This window comes from Lathyrus oleraceus, chromosome 3 (assembly GCF_024323335.1).
Source record: "Lathyrus oleraceus cultivar Zhongwan6 chromosome 3, CAAS_Psat_ZW6_1.0, whole genome shotgun sequence".
NCBI classification, from domain to species: Eukaryota; Viridiplantae; Streptophyta; class Magnoliopsida; order Fabales; family Fabaceae; genus Lathyrus; species Lathyrus oleraceus.
The window spans coordinates 467,314,529-467,336,016 of NC_066581.1; the positions used below are offsets into that span (position 1 = coordinate 467,314,529).

At 36.0% G+C, this 21,488-nt stretch overlaps 1 protein-coding gene across 1 annotated transcript; it reads left to right on the forward strand.

Annotated features, from left to right (window-relative positions):
- Window positions 1-8,141: 8,141 nt before the first annotated feature.
- Window positions 8,142-10,750, forward strand: LOC127128201 (60S ribosomal protein L7a-2). The gene is made up of 6 exons (XM_051057433.1): window positions 8,142-8,403; window positions 8,483-8,738; window positions 9,588-9,757; window positions 10,031-10,159; window positions 10,247-10,339; window positions 10,437-10,750. The coding sequence occupies exons 1-6, from the start codon at window positions 8,401-8,403 to the stop codon at window positions 10,566-10,568; spliced, it is 783 nt and encodes a 260-aa protein (XP_050913390.1). The 5' UTR covers window positions 8,142-8,400; the 3' UTR covers window positions 10,569-10,750.
- The last annotated feature ends 10,738 nt before the right edge of the window (window positions 10,751-21,488 follow it).

Below are 21,488 nucleotides of genomic sequence, written 5' to 3' on the forward strand. Positions count from 1 at the left end.
AAATTTATCAGCCTCGACAAACATATTCAAGTATTTCATGAAAAGGTGTTTGTTGGGAGTCTTCTGACATGTTATCAAAGCTAACCTTGCCCCTTCGATCGGTCGATCCTCATTCAACCGAAGGATACGTTCTGTCACTGGATAACTTAGCTGATATTCGAAGGTGGCATTTAACCAGTGTTGTAAAAGCCACAAGGGACCCGAAAAATTCAGGGCCTTGGGGGTATTATGGAGAAATTTTAGTTTCAGGGTGGCAAGCCCCAAAAGATTGATACAAGGAGGCTAGTAATAGATTACCCAAAGAGACTTGTTAACCCTCGTGAATTTGGATCGCCAGGTTGATATAACTCTTGGATATCTACAAAGAGTTGGGATAGAATACGTAATACGAAAGCCACAGGGCGAGGAAAGCGGTATGTTCTTCGTCTGATACTTCGACGGAGTCTTTGTTGTGATGGTCCTCTATGTAATTTTGAAGACTGGCTCGACCAAATGAGAAAGTGTTCTCCGTCAGAAGCATGGGGTCAAAGGTATCTTCCAATGACGATAGACCAGTAATGGCCGCTACGTCGAAAAGTGTGGGCGTCAACATCACACATGGAAGTTGGAAGGTGTTGGTCGAACCCTCCTAGAAGTACATAGAAGCCAATAACATGTAGGGATTGATGCGGTGGGCGTACCTAGAGATTTGGATGGCATCAAAGATCCATACACTCCTCCATTGATCTTGGTGCTTCCTATGGACTTTATTAAACAACACCAAATATTCTTTATTACCTCGAGTAGGCATAGATTTGAAGACTCTGGCTTTAGAATCCATAAACCTAACATCGATAACACCGACCTTGTCGAATGAAGGAGGAGCAACAGGACCATAGCCAGGGAAAAATCCTTTGACTGCTTTTGGTGAAAACTTTGGGTCTGCAGGAGGCCCATGAAACACAACTAATTTCTTGTCAACGACGAAGGGAATAAGCATTTGGCGCTGCCAGATTTTCATTACCGCTTCATCAGAAGAAGAAGGTTGAGGGATGCATTTCATGCACTCTTTTGTGTTGAGTAGAAAGGAAATAAAGTTGTCCCTAGTATTGAAAGAACTTGTGTCTTTAGTACAAGTAGAGGAAGCCATTGATTAAGAAGTTTAAAGGAAGTGTGGTGAGACTGAAGTTGCTGAAGAAAAATGCAGAAGGAATATGCATGGGAAGTATGCAGATACGCGGTTGTGGAAGCAAAAAGAGCTTGAGAATGAAGAAGTGGCTATTTTTAGGCTAACAAATGAATAGTCAAGCATTAGTCGACTGACAAATATCCAACTAGGAGGTAATGGGAGAGTTTGTGGCAGTGGTTGTAATCCCACGACCTAGAATATAGCTAGTAATGATGATAATGTGTCTGAGAAACCACAAGGTAGGAAAGCCATCATCACACATAAAACCATCATTAACGATTAGATGGCTAGCCGAAATTTAGAAGTCAAAAGCCAGGCTTCTCGGTTAAAGAGCTTAAGTTGAAACCAACCTTTTCAGGGGGCAATTTATTAGCTGGCAAATTTCGTCCCAGGGCATGCATGTTTTGGTCGACCACAGGAACGATGGGAACCTCAGATCGACGTGGCAGAAAACCAGAGTACGAAGTCGACACGGAGGGAAGTCTGTCAAAGTCGAAGGGTAACACTCCATGATGGAAAATGATTGTGGGTGTCTGAAACGTGAGAAGCTACTTGCAAACGTGGGAGAGGTGTGCTGACACATGTCATCTCGAGAAAGGGTTGCAACCTCCCAACAATTATTTTCTACTAGTATTTAAGCAAGTTGTAGTGATCATTTCAAGGCGTGGCATTTTGAGCATTGCAGTAGGAGTATACTTGAAGTACCAAAGCGTTTACGAGAAAAGAGTCATCTCCCTACAAAATGTATATTTGCTTCCATTTATATTTATAAGTCATTTAACTTACTAAATTGTCTTTGTTTATTTTGTTCATTTACACCAAGCTTTTGTCCTTTACTGCATTTTGAACTTGCGAAACCTTTAGTTCACTACCGTTAAATATCCCAAACACTTTGCAAACAAAACAATCATATACTCAACACGAAGTCTAGGACTTTGTAGTCAGTCCTGCAAGTAAACCTGGAATAGGAAGGCTAGAGATTGTTGGCAAAAAACATCCACCGAACCAAATCAATCTCAACATAACTCGACACAATAAATATAATCATAATGTTCTTTAAAAATAATAATAATTATAACACTCATATAACGACTTATAGCATCACAACATCATAACTCAACACATTACAACCATAATTTCATGATTACATAATTATTCAATGATCATTGCATAAGATATATCATAAGTAAAAGTACTCTTCATATTTTCATGTACATGTTTTAACCTTTAAATCAATATTATGAGGTAGTATTACGCGTTAGTTGCCAACACTTTGAACTATGCCTCAAATGGACTTATGAAACTCAAGTTATGCATGAAGCAACACACTTGATATAAAAAACCAGGGAGCTACTACGACCGTCCGTGTTGGCTAACACAACCCGTAGCATCCCCAATGCAAACCCCCATTTGGAACTCCTCTGGTACAAAAACCAGAGGGTTGTTATGACCCGTAACAATGTCAAAAAACCCAAATTTTGTTTCACAATTTTGTGCGATCTCTTTTGTTTTCCAACCTTGCATCAGACCTCAAACCTAAATTTAACCAACTAACAACCCCAAAACATATCACATATCAAGATACATGAAACATGTGAAATTCCATCACTTTCCAACATAAAAAACATTATCTCGTCAATTGACCATGCTCCTCATTAACACATACATCAACAATACTGACATCATCACAATAATCCTCTCATGAAAAATTATCACACAGTTTCACATAAAGGTAACACATAACATGTTTTCACACAATTGTAATTGACAACGCATCAATCGATTATGGAGGTTTTGCACAAACCTCACATAATCCATAAAACTCTCACCAATGGAAGACAATGGAGAAAGGGAAAAGATAAGGGTAATGGTACCTCCATATCATACAAGACTAAACACCCTTATCATGAAAAGTCCCCCTTACTTCGATTATGCGATAAAGCTCCAACCTTGACAATGACCACTCTCCCTCTCTCTTACTCTATTTTTTTATCAAATCTTTCACGTACTGAGTTTTTCTATTCCTCTATTTTATTTAATAAATTAATTCTTATTTTTATTTTATCCACATCCCAATGATTCTCTTAATTCCCTCACTTTCTCCAATATTACACCCATCTCCCTATTCTTCTAAAAAACTTCAATTCATACTTAAACTCAATTTGTCATATTTTCTACCATTTTAAATAATTAGATAAATAAATAATTTCTCCCACCCTCATAAAACAACTAATTAAACCAAATAAATCATAACACATCAAACTCAATTAAAACCAATAATTAAAATAATCAGGGAGTTACAAGACACGACTTCTTCAAAACTTTATGAATGGGATAATTATTTTTTACCATTACGCGATGCCCTAAAATGTATGACGTGAGTTTCCTTGCAGTTATCAAGACCTCCAAAGCCAGACTTTCAATATTCTGGTACCTTTCCTCAACGCCTTTGAACACATTACTTATGAAATTAACGACCTATTCAATTTCGTTCTTCTTTTGGACAATCACGAAGCTTGTCGCATGATCGATGACTAGAATGTAAAATAGAGGGGACCGTTTTCTTCTGGGCGTACCAGTATGGGCGGAGTCGCCATAAAGACTTTAAGCTTAGTGAACAACTTCTTCCATTCACTTGTCAATTCGAACTTCTCATTCTTCTTCAAAGTCGTGAAGAAGTGGAACACTATGTCACATGTACAGGAAAAAAATGAGGTAGGGCGGCTAGGCGCCCTATAAGTTATTAAACCTCCTTGATGTTTGAAGGGTCCTCATGTTGGCGATAACCTGAAATTTGTAAGTGTTTTCCTCTATCTTTTTTCAAGTTAGCATAAATCCCAAGAGTTTACCTGCCTGAATTCAAAAGAGCACTTCGGAATTCCGACACATGTTATACCTCCAAAGTTTGGTTATGGTAACATATATCATCCATAGCAGCACACATCTCTATTATGGACCCATGGTCATCGCTGAAGCAAATATCGACTGAAGTTGTTGATAGCCTATTCACCACACTGGAGAAGATGATGGAAATGGGCGATGAATTGGTCGTTGATTACAAGGTTGGCTTATGTCAGTTTTTCTAGGGCCCCATGGCGGGCACCAATTGTATTTGCTAAAAAAATACAATGAAGTACAACCTCTAATGGTGTAGGGATGTCTGAAAATGTGAAACATATGGGATGGATCCTCCTCCCATCACAGAGGAAGTGGTTATTCCCCCTTGATTGCTTCATTGGATCGCTATCCATCAGCTACCACGTAGCCATATATGATAGATTATGCGAATCACGAGTTTAAATCCAGGCCATATTGGGTGGTTAACCTCGGGCAACCCAATCTATATGGGCGAATTATGGATCAATTCCAAGCAATTACTATCCCTGTGCGTGAGCTCACTTGGCGCACATATACTTGGTTCTTTGTTGCTTTCTCATGGGATACCCTTACTAGGACACAATAAAATTATCCCACTCTAGTTAATAATGGGGAAGGAAGATAATGCAATTTTAATAATGTCTATTATCTCATACGACTAAAATTAAACTATTATTTTTGTGTAATTGATACATGTCCAATAAAATATATGAGAAAAATGAGCTACTAATTCAAATATAAAAAAATATGTAATTTTTCTATTAATTCAATAATTTACATTAAGATGTATGTTACTAATTAAAATTTATAAAAATAAAAACATTAATTACATAAATGCACGTTACTTATAATTGATTAAAAACATTTTTATAAACTATGTGAAAATAGTTTTTTTGTTTGTTTTGATAATAAAAAATTATACAATTTTAATAGTTTTTGTTCTCCTCTATTATTAAAGTTAAATTATAATTGGGAATTTCCTATCCCATTATATGGAATAGAAAAATACCATATGAAAAACCCAAAACGCGCCTTAGATTTCAGAGATGCATCTCTGAATGCACCTTGTCTTAAATCAAAACATTAACTGAGCTAGAGACGCATCTCTGAAATATTTTAAAACACACACCATACACCCCCCTACAAAAGACATTTTACACGTTTATTATTCCAGAGATGTATCTCCGTTTAGGATTTACGGAGATGCATCTCCGTACCCTATCAGAACAATGCAGGTTATGTTTGTTTTATGGTATACGTAGTTGAAACTGATGATTTATAAACGTTAAGAGCCCTGTTATGCGATGAGATTTAAACCATACAATCGATATGCAAAACATATATAAATCAAGATGGTCCAAAAATGACATATATAAATAAAGTCGAAAAACATGATAAAGTATAATGGAGCGAAAATAAAATATAGTCCTTAATGAATCCAAAGTACAACTACTATATACTGTTGCACTACTTCATATGTCAGACTCCATCTCCTCAGGCTCCTTGAGCCCATCGACCTTCAATACATCCTGTTCTTTGGCGTTGTCTGCGGTACATAAATGTATCTTGTGCCTCCGTCATGATGGTATATAGAACACGCCTCGCATCAGACCCATAAAGAAAGATACCTCTGCCAATGTCGCATGTGCAATCTCAACTATACGACGATATCTAAGCAAGACATCATGAGTATGATCTAACTATGTTTGCTCCCCCTCTAGTATCTCATGATGAGCTGACCTCAGTGGATCTCTTGAAGCAACCTGCACCACATACAAATGTGACACCCCAAAGAACCACCTAATGTACCCGTCGACGTAGCTCTAGTCACTCTCAACTATGGTACTTCGTGCCTTCTCCGATATTAGATGACTAAGATAATCATCAAACATGACATCCATCGCTCTACATGCCACACTAGAAGGAACAAAGACAACATGGTGTCAGAGAATGGTTTGAGTGCAGTTAAATTGCCGCATCACACATTCAGGCGGATGAGGAGCAGTGAGACGTGATCCGCAAGTCAACTATAATGAGTATAACACTATGTCGTCAAATGGCCACGTCTCACGGTGATCAAATAGTTGTTGAAGTGTATGTACTCGACAACCAAGCGGTCAAGATAGACTCTGAACGACTCTATCGCCTGGTTCCCTATGTGCGGGGATAATGCAGACGCACGCGGGAAGTGCTGGAGGATCTAAGCTTGAAAAGTGTTAAGACACACGAATCATCAGTAAGGGCGTTGCAAAAATCAATGAAAATGACAGAAATATTAAAAGACTAATAAATATTATTATCATTAATGTAATGTTGTGTATGACTACTTCGTCTTCCATATACAACCCTCTGATAACTTCAAGTACAAGTAAACCAGACAAGTGCCCCCCAGTTATATTAATGAATCCAATCGAAGTCCTCAAAATACAGTAGGTAGATGACATTCACATAAGCGACACTCTTGTCCATAAAAACTGCAATGCCAACAAAATATAGTAGGTATGCTCGCATAACATACGCTTTTGTGGAGCCCCACCTGCTTCTCGTCACCTCTAGCCTGTTATGCTCTTATGAACTCATATGTATATACCTTTCTTTAGGAATTCAAACCTAGTAAGCCCTTCTAGTTTTTCTAACTCCCCCATGGCAACCTTTAGGTCAACTTCCAAATAGTCAACTATCATCATGAGTGTCTCGTCTTTGCTAATCCTTCCATGATCTATAAATTTTCCCCTGATTGAAAGATGTAGCAAACACGACACGTCGTCGAGTGTGATTAATATCTCACCAAGAGGCATACGAAATGACAAGGTCTCGATGTTCCATCTCTCCACGAATGCATTAAGCATCCCGTTGTTGACCTTAACATAACCGGTCATTCACAAGTCTTTAATCTTAGATATGGACAAAATAACCTGAAACCACTCGTCATTCGACTGAGGCAAATCGGTAATCTTTCGCCTATGGTTAATAATCCAAAAAAATAAATATATATCAGAAACTTGTAATATAATAATAAATGTAAATTAAAAATAATGAATCAAACTAATTTTACCTCTCCATCCAAATATGTATAACAACATGGTCTGGGTACATAAGCAACAATGACAATTCTACATGGCCTTCTCCAAATACATGAGGTGGCATTGACTCATCATCCACATCAGTCGAAGGTGGAACTGGCTCAAATGCATCATCAGTCGAAGGTGGCACTGTGCTTCAAAGACCACTAGTGACTCAGGTATCATTGGCGCCTAAGTAAGTGAAATATGCCGCCCGTAGGAGGATTGAGGGAGTGATGCGTCGGTAGGTGAAACTCGTCGCCTACAGGATGAAGAAAATGGAGAAACATGAGCTCTATAAGTAGATGCCTCCGTATGGCTAGAGTGAACAAGAGCCTCCGAAACCTAACTCTTCTCATTGTGCACTGATGCATATTATGTAATGCTCCTGTGCCTCAATCTATCATGTTTATTAGCCATAGTGCCTATAAGTAAACCAGACAATTAGTATAAGCAAGAAAAAAAACTAATAATTTCCAAAAATGCATCTCCGGTTACTAGAAACTAAACGTTGAAAAATTCAGAAGATGCATCTCCAAAATTTTATACAACTCTTCAGGTCCGTCAATGGCGGCAATGCATACATACAAACCCCAAAAATAATGGTTTGATGGTCATTTTCAACCAACAAACATGTTTTACCGTATGTCTAAATTATCATTCATGCAATTTCTACTCATTTCTTACCTTAATTATCAATTTTTACTCATTTACACAAAAACTTAAAAACTTTTCAAAACATCAAACAACTTACAAATTTAGAGTTTACTTTTCACACTTGGATGATGTCTCTGATGTACTTGATGGTGATTGAAGAACCTTTGAGTTTGGCTGTTTGATTTTGAAGTTGGTTGATGGAAAAAGTTTAGAGAGAGTTTGAGCAAATTTTGTAATTTTTTAGAAATGAGGAATGAAAAGGGTTTTGACGCGATTTAAGCTCCAATACCGTCCGAAGATGCATATTCGAAATACGTTTGTAGATGCATCTCCGAAATATTTTCACATTAAATAAAAAATGTATGTACCCAGGATGCGTCCGAAGATACATCTCTAAAAACAGAACACATTTTTGTATTTTCACGTGGTGCCTAAATAATATATGGTGCAATATGAAATTTCCATTATAATTTTATTTTAATGAACCGGGCCTAACACAAAGCACAACATTGAATCTGGGCCAAACCAGACCCATAAGCCCACGTTTGCAGAATCGCTTTTAAGTTCACCTCATAACAGCTAGGGTTTCTCCTTCCTATTCTTCCCCATCAGCCACTTTCATCATCAACAGCAGCAATGGTAAAAATCCTTCCGCTTTCACTCTCTTCGATCTACATAATTTAGCTTATTCTCAAACACGATTATCTTTGTTTTGCAGGCACCAAAGCGCGGTGGAAAAGCACCAGTCGCAGCTGCGAAGAAGAAGCAGCCAGAGAAAGTGGTGAACCCGCTTTTCGAGAAGAGGCCAAAGCAATTCGGGATCGGTGGTGCTTTGCCTCCTAAGAGGGATTTGACACGTTTTGTGAAATGGCCTAAGAATGTTCAAATCCAGAGGAAGAAGAGGATCCTCAAGCAGAGGTTGAAGGTTCCACCTGCACTCAACCAGTTCACCAAGACACTCGATAAAAACCTTGGTAAGTATAACTTGCTAACTCACTCTGTTCATAATAGATCGTTATTGATTATAAAATGACGAATATGAGTTTAGATTTGATATTAGTTTGTTGTTTTTTCTGAAATGTTCAATGTTTGGTCAATAATATTAGGGTTTTTGGTTTTGATTCTGTTTAGCAATAGTTTGTTAAATGTGATTTTAATTTGGTTTTTGTGCGTAATGGTTTAACTGGTGGTTGTTAAATTTTGGGTATGATTGACATAGAACTTTTCTTTTTTGCTGTTGATTTATATGAAGCATGGTCACACCCGAAACATGATATCGACACTATCATCTTGACACCACATGAATTTGAAAATATGAATAAATAAAAGTAATCACAAGTGTTGAAAAAGTGAATAAATTATAAGTATTTACAAGTGTCATTGTGGGTGTTTGTTTGGGTCGCTCTCACGTGCTCCCATATTTTCCTGAGGGGTCTGTGCTACACAAGTTGATTTGTTAGGGTTAAAGATTAGTCTGTATTAACTGGTTGTTTGATCTTGTATGATTTGCTGCATGTTACTTGCTTATGTTAAATAACTTGTATGAGTTTGTTAAGCTCTAATTTGTTAATTTTGTTTAATGCTAAGAAATGATACATTAAAAGTATGTTTTTAGAGGTTAAGATTGAGAGATGTTTGTTTACATTGTTGTGTGCTTGCTGGTATATGTCATGCTACATGTTGTATTGACTATTAAGTTTATGATGGTGATTTCTTGTTTTATGATTGTAGTATTGTATGGACTACTTCATGAATGTTGAATGTGGTAATTGTAATTGCTTCTACATTGTGCTAATCACAATTGTATTTAATGTACCATGCAGCTACAAACCTATTTAAGATGCTCCTTAAGTATAGGCCTGAGGACAAAACTGAGAAGAAAGAGCGTCTATTGAAAAGGGCTCAAGCTGAATCTGATGGCAAAACAGTTGAAACTAAGAAGCCTATTAATGTGAAATATGGTCTCAACCATGTTACATATCTTATTGAGCAGGTATAATGTCTTATGTTGATGAATGATTATTATGGATACTCTTATATAACCCATTTAGGCTATTTTTTACTAACAATGACTTGTGGTTTTCTCAGAACAAGGCACAACTTGTTGTGATTGCCCATGATGTTTCTATAACCCATTTAGCCGATTTTTTACTAACAATGACTTGTGGTTTTCTCAGAACAAGGCAAAACTTGTTGTGATTGCTCATGATGTTTATATAACCCATTTAGCCGATTTTTTACTAACAATGACTTGTGGTTTTCTCAGAACAAGGCACAACTTGTTGTGATTGCTCATGATGTCGACCCAATTGAGCTTGTCGTATGGCTCCCAGCTTTGTGCAGGAAGATGGAAATTCCCTACTGCATTGTCAAGGGCAAAGCACGCCTGGGAACTGTAATTATAATTTTTATAGCTTATAGTATTACACTATTTCCACATGTTAATTTATAAATTTTGACTAGTTAATGTCTTATTTTGCAGATTGTTCACAAGAAAACTGCTGCCGTTTTGTGCTTGACAACTGTTAAGAATGAAGACAAAATGGAATTTAGCAGAATCCTAGAAGCCATTAAGGTGCTTAAACTTCAAAGTTTTGATTCTTCATTTTTTATTTATAATATTCTTGTTTGCATTATATTTAACGTATCTATTATGTTTTGCTCTTTTTCAGGCAAACTTCAACGATAAGTACGAAGAATACAGGAAGAAGTGGGGTGGCGGTATCATGGGTTCTAAATCTCAAGCAAAAACCAAGGCGAAGGAGAGACTCATTGCCAAGGAAGCTGCTCAAAGAATGACCTAGAAGTTTCATATGCTTTGGTTATTTTAGAATTTGTGAGGTTGTTATTCTTCTATATTTTTGATGGAGGTTTTTCTTTAATTCTGGGAGTTGTAATCTACAATCACTGGTACAATACCTGCACTTTTTGCTGATTTATTTCAGTAGTTGTTTTAGACTTAAAGATGGATTATGTTTGTCTTTGATTTCCCTTAGTTTCTTTAATTTTTATGCTTTTACATATTGCTTAAATCGGTTTCATTTACCCCTACCAACCTGTTCCTTATTTTATGTCAAGTCACTGGTTAAAAGAAGTTATCTTATGTGTGTCTTGAAGAAATCATTATTTCATTATATATTTTCCACAACATATTTTAATAAATGTATTCATCAATTGCATTTATATTACTTTGAGTTGTGTTTTTAACGACCCAAATTTGTTTAAGGTTTTATGGTACAAATATTCAGGCCTGTTTTTTAACGACTCAAATTTATCTATAAGGTTTTATTTGATGTAAGTTGTTCATGTTATGTTATCTTCGTAGGCTCAAATATGCGTATTCTATCACTCGGAATCTAATGTAAATATGGTTCATTCTTATGGTTCATCTTATGTTAACTTCTTATACGGAAAGGGAAACCGACACAAGGGACACCCTCATTGTGCAAAAAAAATTAACATTCATGAAATGAGGCTGCACCTATTTTAGCAATATTTTACTCCAAATTGAAGACCACTCATTTGTGCCAAAAATTAATCCGAAGATGCATCCGTATGTGTAAAAAAGTGCGTCAGAGATGCAATTAATCCGAAGATGCATCCGTATGTGTAAAAAAGTGCGTCAGAGATGCATATGTGACGCATCTTTGTGAGATGTATTTTTGATTCATTTTTCTTTGCAAAGAAAGTTCCCTTCCTCCGTTCAACTTTTGAGCTCTATATCACTCCAACCTTCTTTTTGTAGCAAATTTCTATGAGCTCTTTCCAACATCTCATAACCCATGTATTCAATTTGATTTGGTAAGTTTTTTAAAATTTCATCTCTATGTTTTGATTTGTAGTTATTTGTTTAAGCTATATTAGTTGTTTTAGGTACATTAGATAGCATTGTAAACAATTTTGGTAGGCTAGAAGAACATGCATTAAGGTATTTTTGGACTATTAGCGCATAAATGGCGTATCTGTCATGGCTGAGACAATCGCAGGTCCGAAGATGCATCTCCGGATTTGGTCTGCATTATTTTCAGAGATACATCTCCGGATTGGGCTCAGGCAAAAATTGGTTGATTTTGTGGAATTTGTGAATTTGTCCTGACATGCTATTTATATCTGTCTCTATTTCTAACGCATGTGCAATGGCGGAAAATAACACTGATCTAATTAGGTTTGAGCATGTGTCCCAAACCGCGTCGGTACAATTTGAGAGGGTCGCAACGAGGATCACGAGGTTACAAATAACTCGTTTGACATAGCATCTACTTTGCAACCCCGAGGTTCCCAGGCGTATGATTCCAGTAGCTGACTCTCTCAGGCATATGATGTAGTAGATCCTGAAGTTTTTTAAGTTCTTGAAGCACCTGAAGTACATGAGGAAGCCGCTGCCGCTGCTCCTTTAGAGAGTTATCCAGGAGGCCCATTTGACACCTCATTACTTCATATATATGTCGACCATGCCGCTAGACATGTATGAGAATGAGAGGTATATTTATTTTCTTTTGAAATTCATATGTTTTCAACTAATTAAGTTGATGCCGCTAGACATGACATGAAGATATTGGAGCTGACACAACCCACTGTTGTTTGGTTCATTGATGTTATCCGCTATTCCGATATTGTCGATTTATGTTCTTCTGCTTACATGACCATAAACCACGACATGCAAACCACTTTTGTGAAGAGTTGTCATTAAGAGACATCATCTTTCAACTTTCCTATAGAAGAGATGACCATCATCTTGGATGACGTCTCATGCCTCCTGCATATTCCCATTAAAAGGACATTATTGGACCACATGAGGTTAGGGCGAGAGGAAACCGTCAATATGATGGTCACCCATTTGGGTGTTGACCCTGGTAAGGCCGCCAAGGAGGCAACTGACACTAGAGGTGCTCATGATATGTTTAATTTTTTTTGGAAAAGATTTATAAAGTCCATTTGCAGGGGGCCTTAGACGCCGAAGGTGATGATGTGCATGTTGAGTACCACCAACATCGTGCATTGATGTGTTACCTATTGTTCCTAGTTGACACATCCATGTCTGTGGACAAAAGTGCAACCTATGTCGATATGGTGTACCTTAGATACTTCATCAACCTGACTTTGATTCACAAGTACAACTTGAGAGTCGTCTGTTTGGTCTACCTATACTCGAAGTTGAGCGAGGTTTGTCTTTAGAAGACAAAGCAAATGATAGGGAACTGCACATTACTTATGATATTTTCTTGTTACTAATATTTTCATAATTAATTTGTTACACCTATTATTAATATTGTATCCAAACTATTTTTAAGGATGAATCATCTCACACTTCCCTCGCATCATAAGGTGGGAAGCTGCGCCAATCTACAATGAGGATTGATCATGTGCAACCACTTTTGTTCAGTATAAGGGGAATAGTACCGTCGAGCCATTCATAGTCTCTCTTGACTTTATGGTACTCGATGACATTTTCTTCTGCCCATACGAGGGTCACCGCTAGACGCGTCAGTTTGACGTAATTTCTTTATATTTCAGATCGCTGGCATATGAGTAATCTCTTATGTATCCTTATCTCTTCGATCGAGCGATGCACTAGTTTGGCTATTTGTTGATTATTATGAGACCACACTATGAGTCCGCTCCAACCAACGTTTGCCACAAAGATCTTTGTGCGATACTTGATGATTTCGAGAGTCACCTGATACCAGAGGAGTATCACATAATGCCAACTCCTATACACTGCACAATTGTTGACACCTACATGACCTGATTATATACTGTGTCACACCCTATCATGACACATACCCCTCCTAGAAGACCACATAGACCAGCTAACCATAAGGTACTTGAGGCTCAGGATGACTAGGCCGAAAGCGTGACGACGGTTTGTCGGCTTGTTGTGGAGATGGATAAAGCAGACATAGATTATGACTCTTTGAGGATGTCAGTTCTCAGTTGACCCTCGTGGAGAATATGATTGCCGAGTTACAAAATGCTGTGCAGTACAATCAGAGGAGGAAAAGACAGAGGGTTCGACATACACAGTAGTTTATTTTTGAATGTATTTTTGTTTTTATTTTCGGACAAATATTATGTATGGTGTTAAATTTTTGAATTAATGTACGACCTTTTCCTTTCATTTACCTTTAATTAAACTTGATTTTACTGCGATTTTACTTTGATTTTACATTAAGATAACTTGGCCTAAAAAAGTTATAATGTTGAGACAATAACGTTGTTCTGAAACAATTCATGGAAATTTTCAGAGATGTATCTCCGAAGTAATCCTCCATTGTAACTACCACACTTCTAATACTTGTTAAAGGATTTCAGGGGACTTTTCAGATATGCATCTCTAGATATACTCAAATAATATACTGAGATGCATTCTCATATCATATTTTGAGCAAAATAGAGTGGATCTCAGAATAATACATTTGAATATGGTTTGTGTGTGTTCAGAGGTGCATATCTAAAAGCGTGAATGACAATTTAAAAATTTCAAAAATGTAAAAGACACCACAATTTATTTTGGCCGATAAAATTTAAGTTTATTAAGATTGTTAGACTTGTTTATTTATAATAAATCTGTTCTTGATTTCTATGTTAATCTTATTAGTACTGATATTCTTTTTAAAGCATTAGTCCAAATTTTAACTTTAACATAAACTCTGAGAAGTGATAGATTAAATTTATAATTTAATTTTTTAAACTGGACCGACCAATTTAGGTCAAGTTCAATTCAACTCACTTTATTTTTAACTCTTACTTAGAGTTGTAAAATTTATCTTAATGTTCAGACATGCTTTGCGAAAAAATAAGATAGAGTAAAACAGACATAGCAGAGTGTGCAACAAGTGGCTTATGTATGCAGTCACATGTTCAACAAGTGGCTTCAGAGCCTAAATCCTATTTAAATACTAATCGTCTCAGGAGGAAGATGACTTCCAACACTAGTTTTAATAAGAGACTTTGCTAAACACATCTCCACTGTTTATTGGTGTTTGGTTTAATATTATGGAAAGCTAGATTTAAAATATTCATTCAAAATTGTGATCTTGAATTATGGTAAACTATAATCAATAGTTTGTCTATCCCTAGTCACCGGGTTAGTGGTGAAGTAGTAGAAAAAACATATTTTCTTTGAATCGCAGAAGAAAAGAGAAAGTTTGAAATTGACTTTATAATAAAAAATTTCTTAGTTATGTCCTTAGATGAATATCAAAATTTTTATGTCCATACTTGTAATTTCGCCAAGGAACCATAGGGCACTCTTGAAATAATATATGGAGTTACTCCAAGTATCGAACCAGAGAGAATGAACACAAAGCAAATAAGATGAATGCTTACTTCATAAATGATTTTTAACCTTTAGAAAGTTTGGAAATAATGTTAAAACTTTTGTCACTAATAAATATGTAAGAATTAAGAATTGGAATCAGAACCTGACCCTATACTTAAATAGAGAGATATGAAAGTTTACGATTTTTAGGAAAAATGCAAGAAGGAAGAAATCTAGGGAAATTGAATGAGGTTATTCAACTATTAAGTTATGAATTCATATTCTCACATCTAGAAGTATCTCTAGAAACTTCATCAACGAAATCCTATGAAGAAGAATAAACTCTAGTAATATCCTTCAAAAGAACAATCTTGGTAGTTGAATGATCATCAGAAGATTCAACATTAAATAGAAGAACTTCATCAAGAAGATAATATGAAGAATAAGTCTCATATAGTAGAATATTCGATAGAAGAAAGTCTCAACAAACAATACCTTCTGAGATTCAACTTCATGGAGAAATATCTAAGAATCAACCTCTAATGGAACCTTCAAAGAATCTTCTCCCAACAAAGAAGATGAAATTAGATTGAAAGCTTTTGGTTGAACATGTGATAAAATAAAATCAAGGTAAGTTCTTTCATTCATCATTTTATGCATATATGAGCTTATGTGAGTGTCCTCAATCATTAATTCATCAAGATTTGGCTTTGAGAAGTTGCTTAGTCAAATCATCTGACTATTTTGAAATCCACTGAGACCTACCTTTTGATGTGTTTGTCAAATGAAGATAACCCCAAGAGAAAAAATGTTCTTAAGAAACATATTAACAACTTTAATTTTCATCAAAAATTCATTTGAAACTTGGAAAGTCATCATTCATTTCAAAACATTATAAGTCATTTTGACTGAAACCCTAATTTTGGGTCAACTTCCCAAGAACCTAACTCACTCATTTTTTATTATTTTAAGGTGAGACTAAGTGCATTGGAAATTTTAAGATGTCTACTTCAATTGTTATGTTGGACAAAATTTCATAATCCGAAAATAAACACATGTGATAATATAAAACATTATAGGTCGCTTTGGACCAAAGTCATTGAAATGTGAAAAAGTCCAACTTCAAGTGCCCATACCTTTCTCATAAAAATCCAAATGATGCAAAACTTAAGTCCAAATTGATTTTCTGGAAAAGATATACAACTTTGATGTTGAAGGTTTTGTCATTTTAGGCTTGCATAATTGAAACAGAAGGGCTTGAAGTTGGTCCATTTTGGCAAAATTTCCATATACATGTTTTGTGCATTGAACTTCATGGCCAGTTTTCAATATTTTCCCAACTCCAAATGGATTTTTGTTTAACATAACATTTGTTCCTTATGTCAATACCTTTCCAAACATTACCCACATGCCTATTTTTCAATTTTGCAAATGGCATTTTCGAAGAGGTGAAGTTTTGGGTTGAATTATGCATAACATGTGAAATCTTCTTGCATACTACATTGCCTTGCCATTTGCACGTCCAAACATCATTCATTAGTGTTCAGCACTCAAATGCAATTGGTTTTGGGCCTCACATGCGCCTGTACAGGCCCATGCATGGAGGACCCAAGCTCATGCACACACGAGTTTTCTCCTTGCTTGCATCAGCCTTGGCTATAAATAGAATGCTTGGTTCACTTCAAATCTCAACCTAAAGGCTCCTGAAGCTCTGCACAACTGAATCCCCAACCCTCCATTAAAGGAATTCTGATTTTTCTCTTCATTTTTCAAGCTCAAATTTCAACTTCATTGGTTGATCTTTGACTTACAACTCCTTAGCCTTGCTTCCTTGTTACTTCAAGATCAAGCTGCATTGAAGATTTGGATTGGATCAAGCACTGAAAAGCTGCACTTCAAAGGTTGATTCTCCAACTGCTTTCCTTCGAATCTCCCTTATTATAGTGCATTGCTTGGTTTGGTTGGTACCTCTGAAGTCCTCATGTGAGAGACAACTGATTTGTGCTTTTAATTTTGTGAATTGAACAAGTTCAGATTAAACACCTCATTTTTCTATCTCAGATTTCTTTCTCTATAGGGATCTTGAGTAGAAATTAAGGTTACAGGGGTGATGTACATCACCCTAGCTTTCGAATGATGTATGGATCGTGTGTTATGGTTGAGGTTTGAAAACCTGCAATTGGTGGCCGGAAAAAGGCTTCTCACCGGAGAAGACGGTGGTTTCCACCACCGTCCACACGTGGCTGACCTCATAGCCCTTGGATCTAACTGGAACAATATAATCTGGTCCTTTGATTGTTTTGACTATTTTAAATGCAATATGCCACGCCGTTGACTAGGGTGTTCCATGAGCGCACGCTTCTCAACCACCAGATGAGCCACCTCAATTAATGAAATGAGATCTGGTGCCTCATGCTTTTTGTTATTTTTAATTTCTGTTTTAATTTTCCTTTATTCCATTTTATTTTAAAAATTCAGAACTTCTTTATTTGGAATCACAAAAATATGAGACCAATTGCAAAAAATTTCTCTTGAATTCTAGTTTCTAAAAATGATTTTTAATTATTTTTGTGATTCCATTTAATATTTTTTGTGAATTATTTAATTTATGATTGTTTTTAATTCATTTAAAATACTTCTTGATATTCAAAAATGCCAAAAATATTTTCTTAACATCTTTGGATGATGATGGATCTATGAAAAATATTCTCATCAATTTCTTAATTTGTTTGAGATTTATTTGAGATTTTAGTTCAATTATGTTATTTTTCTTCATTTTTAATTGTTTAAAATTAGTTTCTATTTTCAAAAAATGATGAAATTTTTTGTCAAACCTTGTTTGACCATGTTAGACTTATGATGATCCAATTGGACTTTTCCAAGTTAATTTGAATGGGATTTGAAGTTTGACCTTTATTTGTTCATTTTTATTTCAAGTATTATTTTAATTCCAAAAATACAAAAATATTTTTGTTATTTCTTGACTTTTAAGCTTCATCTCACTTATGTTTACCATTGATTGATGTTGATTCCATTCATGTTTGATCAATGTGTTTTGCTTGAGTCATTTGAATTTCAATTATGTACATTCCATTTCCATCTTCTTCTTCTTCTTTTTCTTTTTGACCAATGAGTTAATGATTGGTGGTTAGCCTTGACATATGAGAGGCTTAACCTTCTTTGATCCAAATCAAATTCATCTTGATCAAAGATCAAGTGAATTACTTTGCATTAAAGATAGGTTGCTTCTTGGTCAAGCAAAAAACCTAAATCCATACAAGGTCATTCTTCTTTTCTTTTGGCATGGCAAGTTGTAGGAGCTTGGCTTACTAGTCATGATCTCTAACTTGTGTTTATTTGCCTATAGTTTTATTGACCGGCCTCAGATAGGTGTGACTACTACATTAGTCCACTTACAATTGCTTAACATATCGCTAAATTGCCTTATGGCACACTAACACTAACTACTAATTACTAATTTTTAATTCAAGCATTTAATTCTTGCAATTTACTTTAATGCAATTTAATTTCTTGCTCATTAATTCATTTGTCTTTGCCCTTTGCTCACTTGAGCTCATGTTTATGTTAATGCAATTTTCCTTTTGCTCACTTGAGCACATTCTTGTGTATATACTATTTGCCTTGTGCTTGTTTTGTTTTTGTTTGTGTGAACCCAATGCAAATGGAGGAAGGACTTAGATTTAGGACCTTACCTATGCTAAATGGAGTTTCAAGAGCAACTAGGCCTCATGCCTTTAGAATTCTAAATATGTTGAAGAGCAACTAGGCCTCATGCCTTTAGAATGCTTAATCTTGGAAGATGAATTGAAAGGACCCCTAATTCTAAACTCACTCTTGTCCATTATTTTTATTGCATTGTGGAACTTTTTGATTTGTGTGTTCTTGTGATAGGGATCCCAAACTTGAGATACTTAGAAGGACCATTGTCATGAGCATCCAAGATAAGAGATTTAAAAGCCAATTGGAAGATTCCTAGGAGCTTGATTGATTATTTGCTTGATTGCTTGAGTTTATTGCTTATTACTTGCTAAGTCCAAGGGAAAGGAGCAACTTGGATCATCTTTATGATCTCAAGAAGGGAACTCCAAGTGGTTTTATTTCTCTTCTCTCATCTTTGCATGTTTAAGACCTAGCCCTTCTCTTCTTCTCTCCACTCTACCCCAAGCCAATTTTTTTGTGCAAACGTTGACATTGTTTTCAAAATTAGAAACCTAGGCACTATGCCTTTGATTTTTCAAACCCTTTTTCATAACACTTATTTTGAATTGAATCTTAAGTCAAGTTTGACCTTATTTTGTGAATACTTTTCATTTGTAAATACAACTCACCCAAATTGTTTTATGGTTCCAATGACCATTTGTGTTAAAGCTTTTCATAAACATTAGCTATTAGGTTTGAGTTATCATAGAGGTTGATATAATACTCACTTGTATCCTTAGTGTTGGATTATAAGTCTTCCATGCTTATTATAGGGTTAACCCCTCCCTAGTATGTTGAAGCTCTCCTCACATGGTGGATTTGTGGTTTTGGGTCGAGTTTTCCCCCTTTGATAACAAAAGACCTTAAGGCTTTTGACCAATCAATTCACCAACTTCTTTTGAGATTTTTACCCCGAACTACGAGGTTTTGATCCTACCTTTTCTAAGATGGTACGTAGGCAATGGGTTTATCCATTCAAACACAAAATTGTAAATAATTTGTATATTCTTTTCTCATCTCCCCAATCATGTTTGCACAAATATCTTTTCACAAATACCAACCTACCATACAAAATTTGTAAAAAGGGATCCTTTAGAGTACTAAGGATGTTTTGGGTGCTTAAAACCTTCACATTGCATAACCAACCCCCTTACCTAGATCTCTGACATTTTTATTAGTTTTTGATTTGATAAAACTTCTCAGTTTTTGTTCGCTTTCTAACCTTTCATTTGGATAAATAGAAGTGCGGCGGCGACTCGAATTGTATGATTTACTTTTGATTTAGTCAATAAATCTAAAGGTAACGAATACCCCTGTAGCACCTCAAATTTGCACCTATCATTGTACATACATTTTCATATTAGGTCATAGCATATCATGGTCCATTGCATAGCATTGCATTGCCTCTTTTGCCTCAAGTGCAAGCCAATCAGGAAATTAGGTCAAACTGGTCAGGAGATCAGTCAGTCAAGCAAGCAAGCACAATTCTCAAGGAGCCAAGGCCCTAGGGTTTGTCCAACAAGTTCACATGGCTTGGAGGTCTATTTGAAGTATTTTGGTCAAGGGTTGAAGGCTTGGAGATCATCAGTTCATACACAGTCAGCCAGAAACCCTAAAAAGTCAACAGTCAGTCAAAGCAGTGGATGGTGGTCATTCTTGTGGAATTTGGGCACCATGATCAATAATCAAGAGTCCATACAACTTGGGACATCATTTGAAGTCAAGGTCTCAAGGAATTAGGGTTTGGAAGTCATCAGTCAATGCACAGTCAGCCAGAAACCCTAAAAGTCAACTGTTGGTCAACTGTCCATTTAATCAGTGATTTGATGAATGGAAATGGTTTGAAAGAGTTCATTCATGTCCAAATAGTCATCATACATCATGCCAAACACCATCATGGAAGAATTTGAAGCCAGATCAAAATTTCCCAAAATGGAAACTGGGCCTGTAACTGAAACCTGCCATAAATGGAAAGTCTTGATCCTCAAAATTACATCTTGATACAAGCCTCAAATGAATTTTTGCCCAACATGAAAGTTGAAGATCTTGTTCTCCCATTTCCAAAAAGTCCTAGAACTCTCAATTCCCATGTGTGGTTGGCAAGTTATGATCGAATGGATTTCAGAAAATCTTGAACTTCAAAGGGGCATATCTCCCAAACCGTTTGGCCAATTTTGGTGGGGTTTTTTCCTACAAGTCACATTTGATCCCCTCTTTCCAAAATATAAATTTCATGAGCCAAAACTTCACCAATCAAAATGGCATTTTTTGACTTTTCTCATTTAAATGCAAGTTTGACCAATGTTTGACTTTTTGATATAAACATTTTTTTAACATTTGGCCAATTGGAACAGCTCAGGAATATCATTTAGAATGTGTTTGCAAGCTCATTTTATGCAGTACATGAGGCCATTGCTTGGTTGCTTGAATTGTAAGAAAAGTACAAACCCACCATGCTACTCCATGCTATCCACCATACCATGATTTGTACTCTTAAAAACAGAAAATTTAGAGGCCATTCTCTGTCATTATGAATAGATTTTGCAGCCAAAAAAACCAGCAAAACAAGAGGCCATGCCAACTTGCTTAAATTTTGGAACAAAAGGACATTTCCACTCCATACTTCCATACCATGCCTTGTACTATCCAACAGAATTTTGGGAGGTCATTTTCTGTCATTGGAAACTACTAGCTGCATCCATCAAACCAGAATTCATTCATGCTGTCACAAAAAAAAAAACAC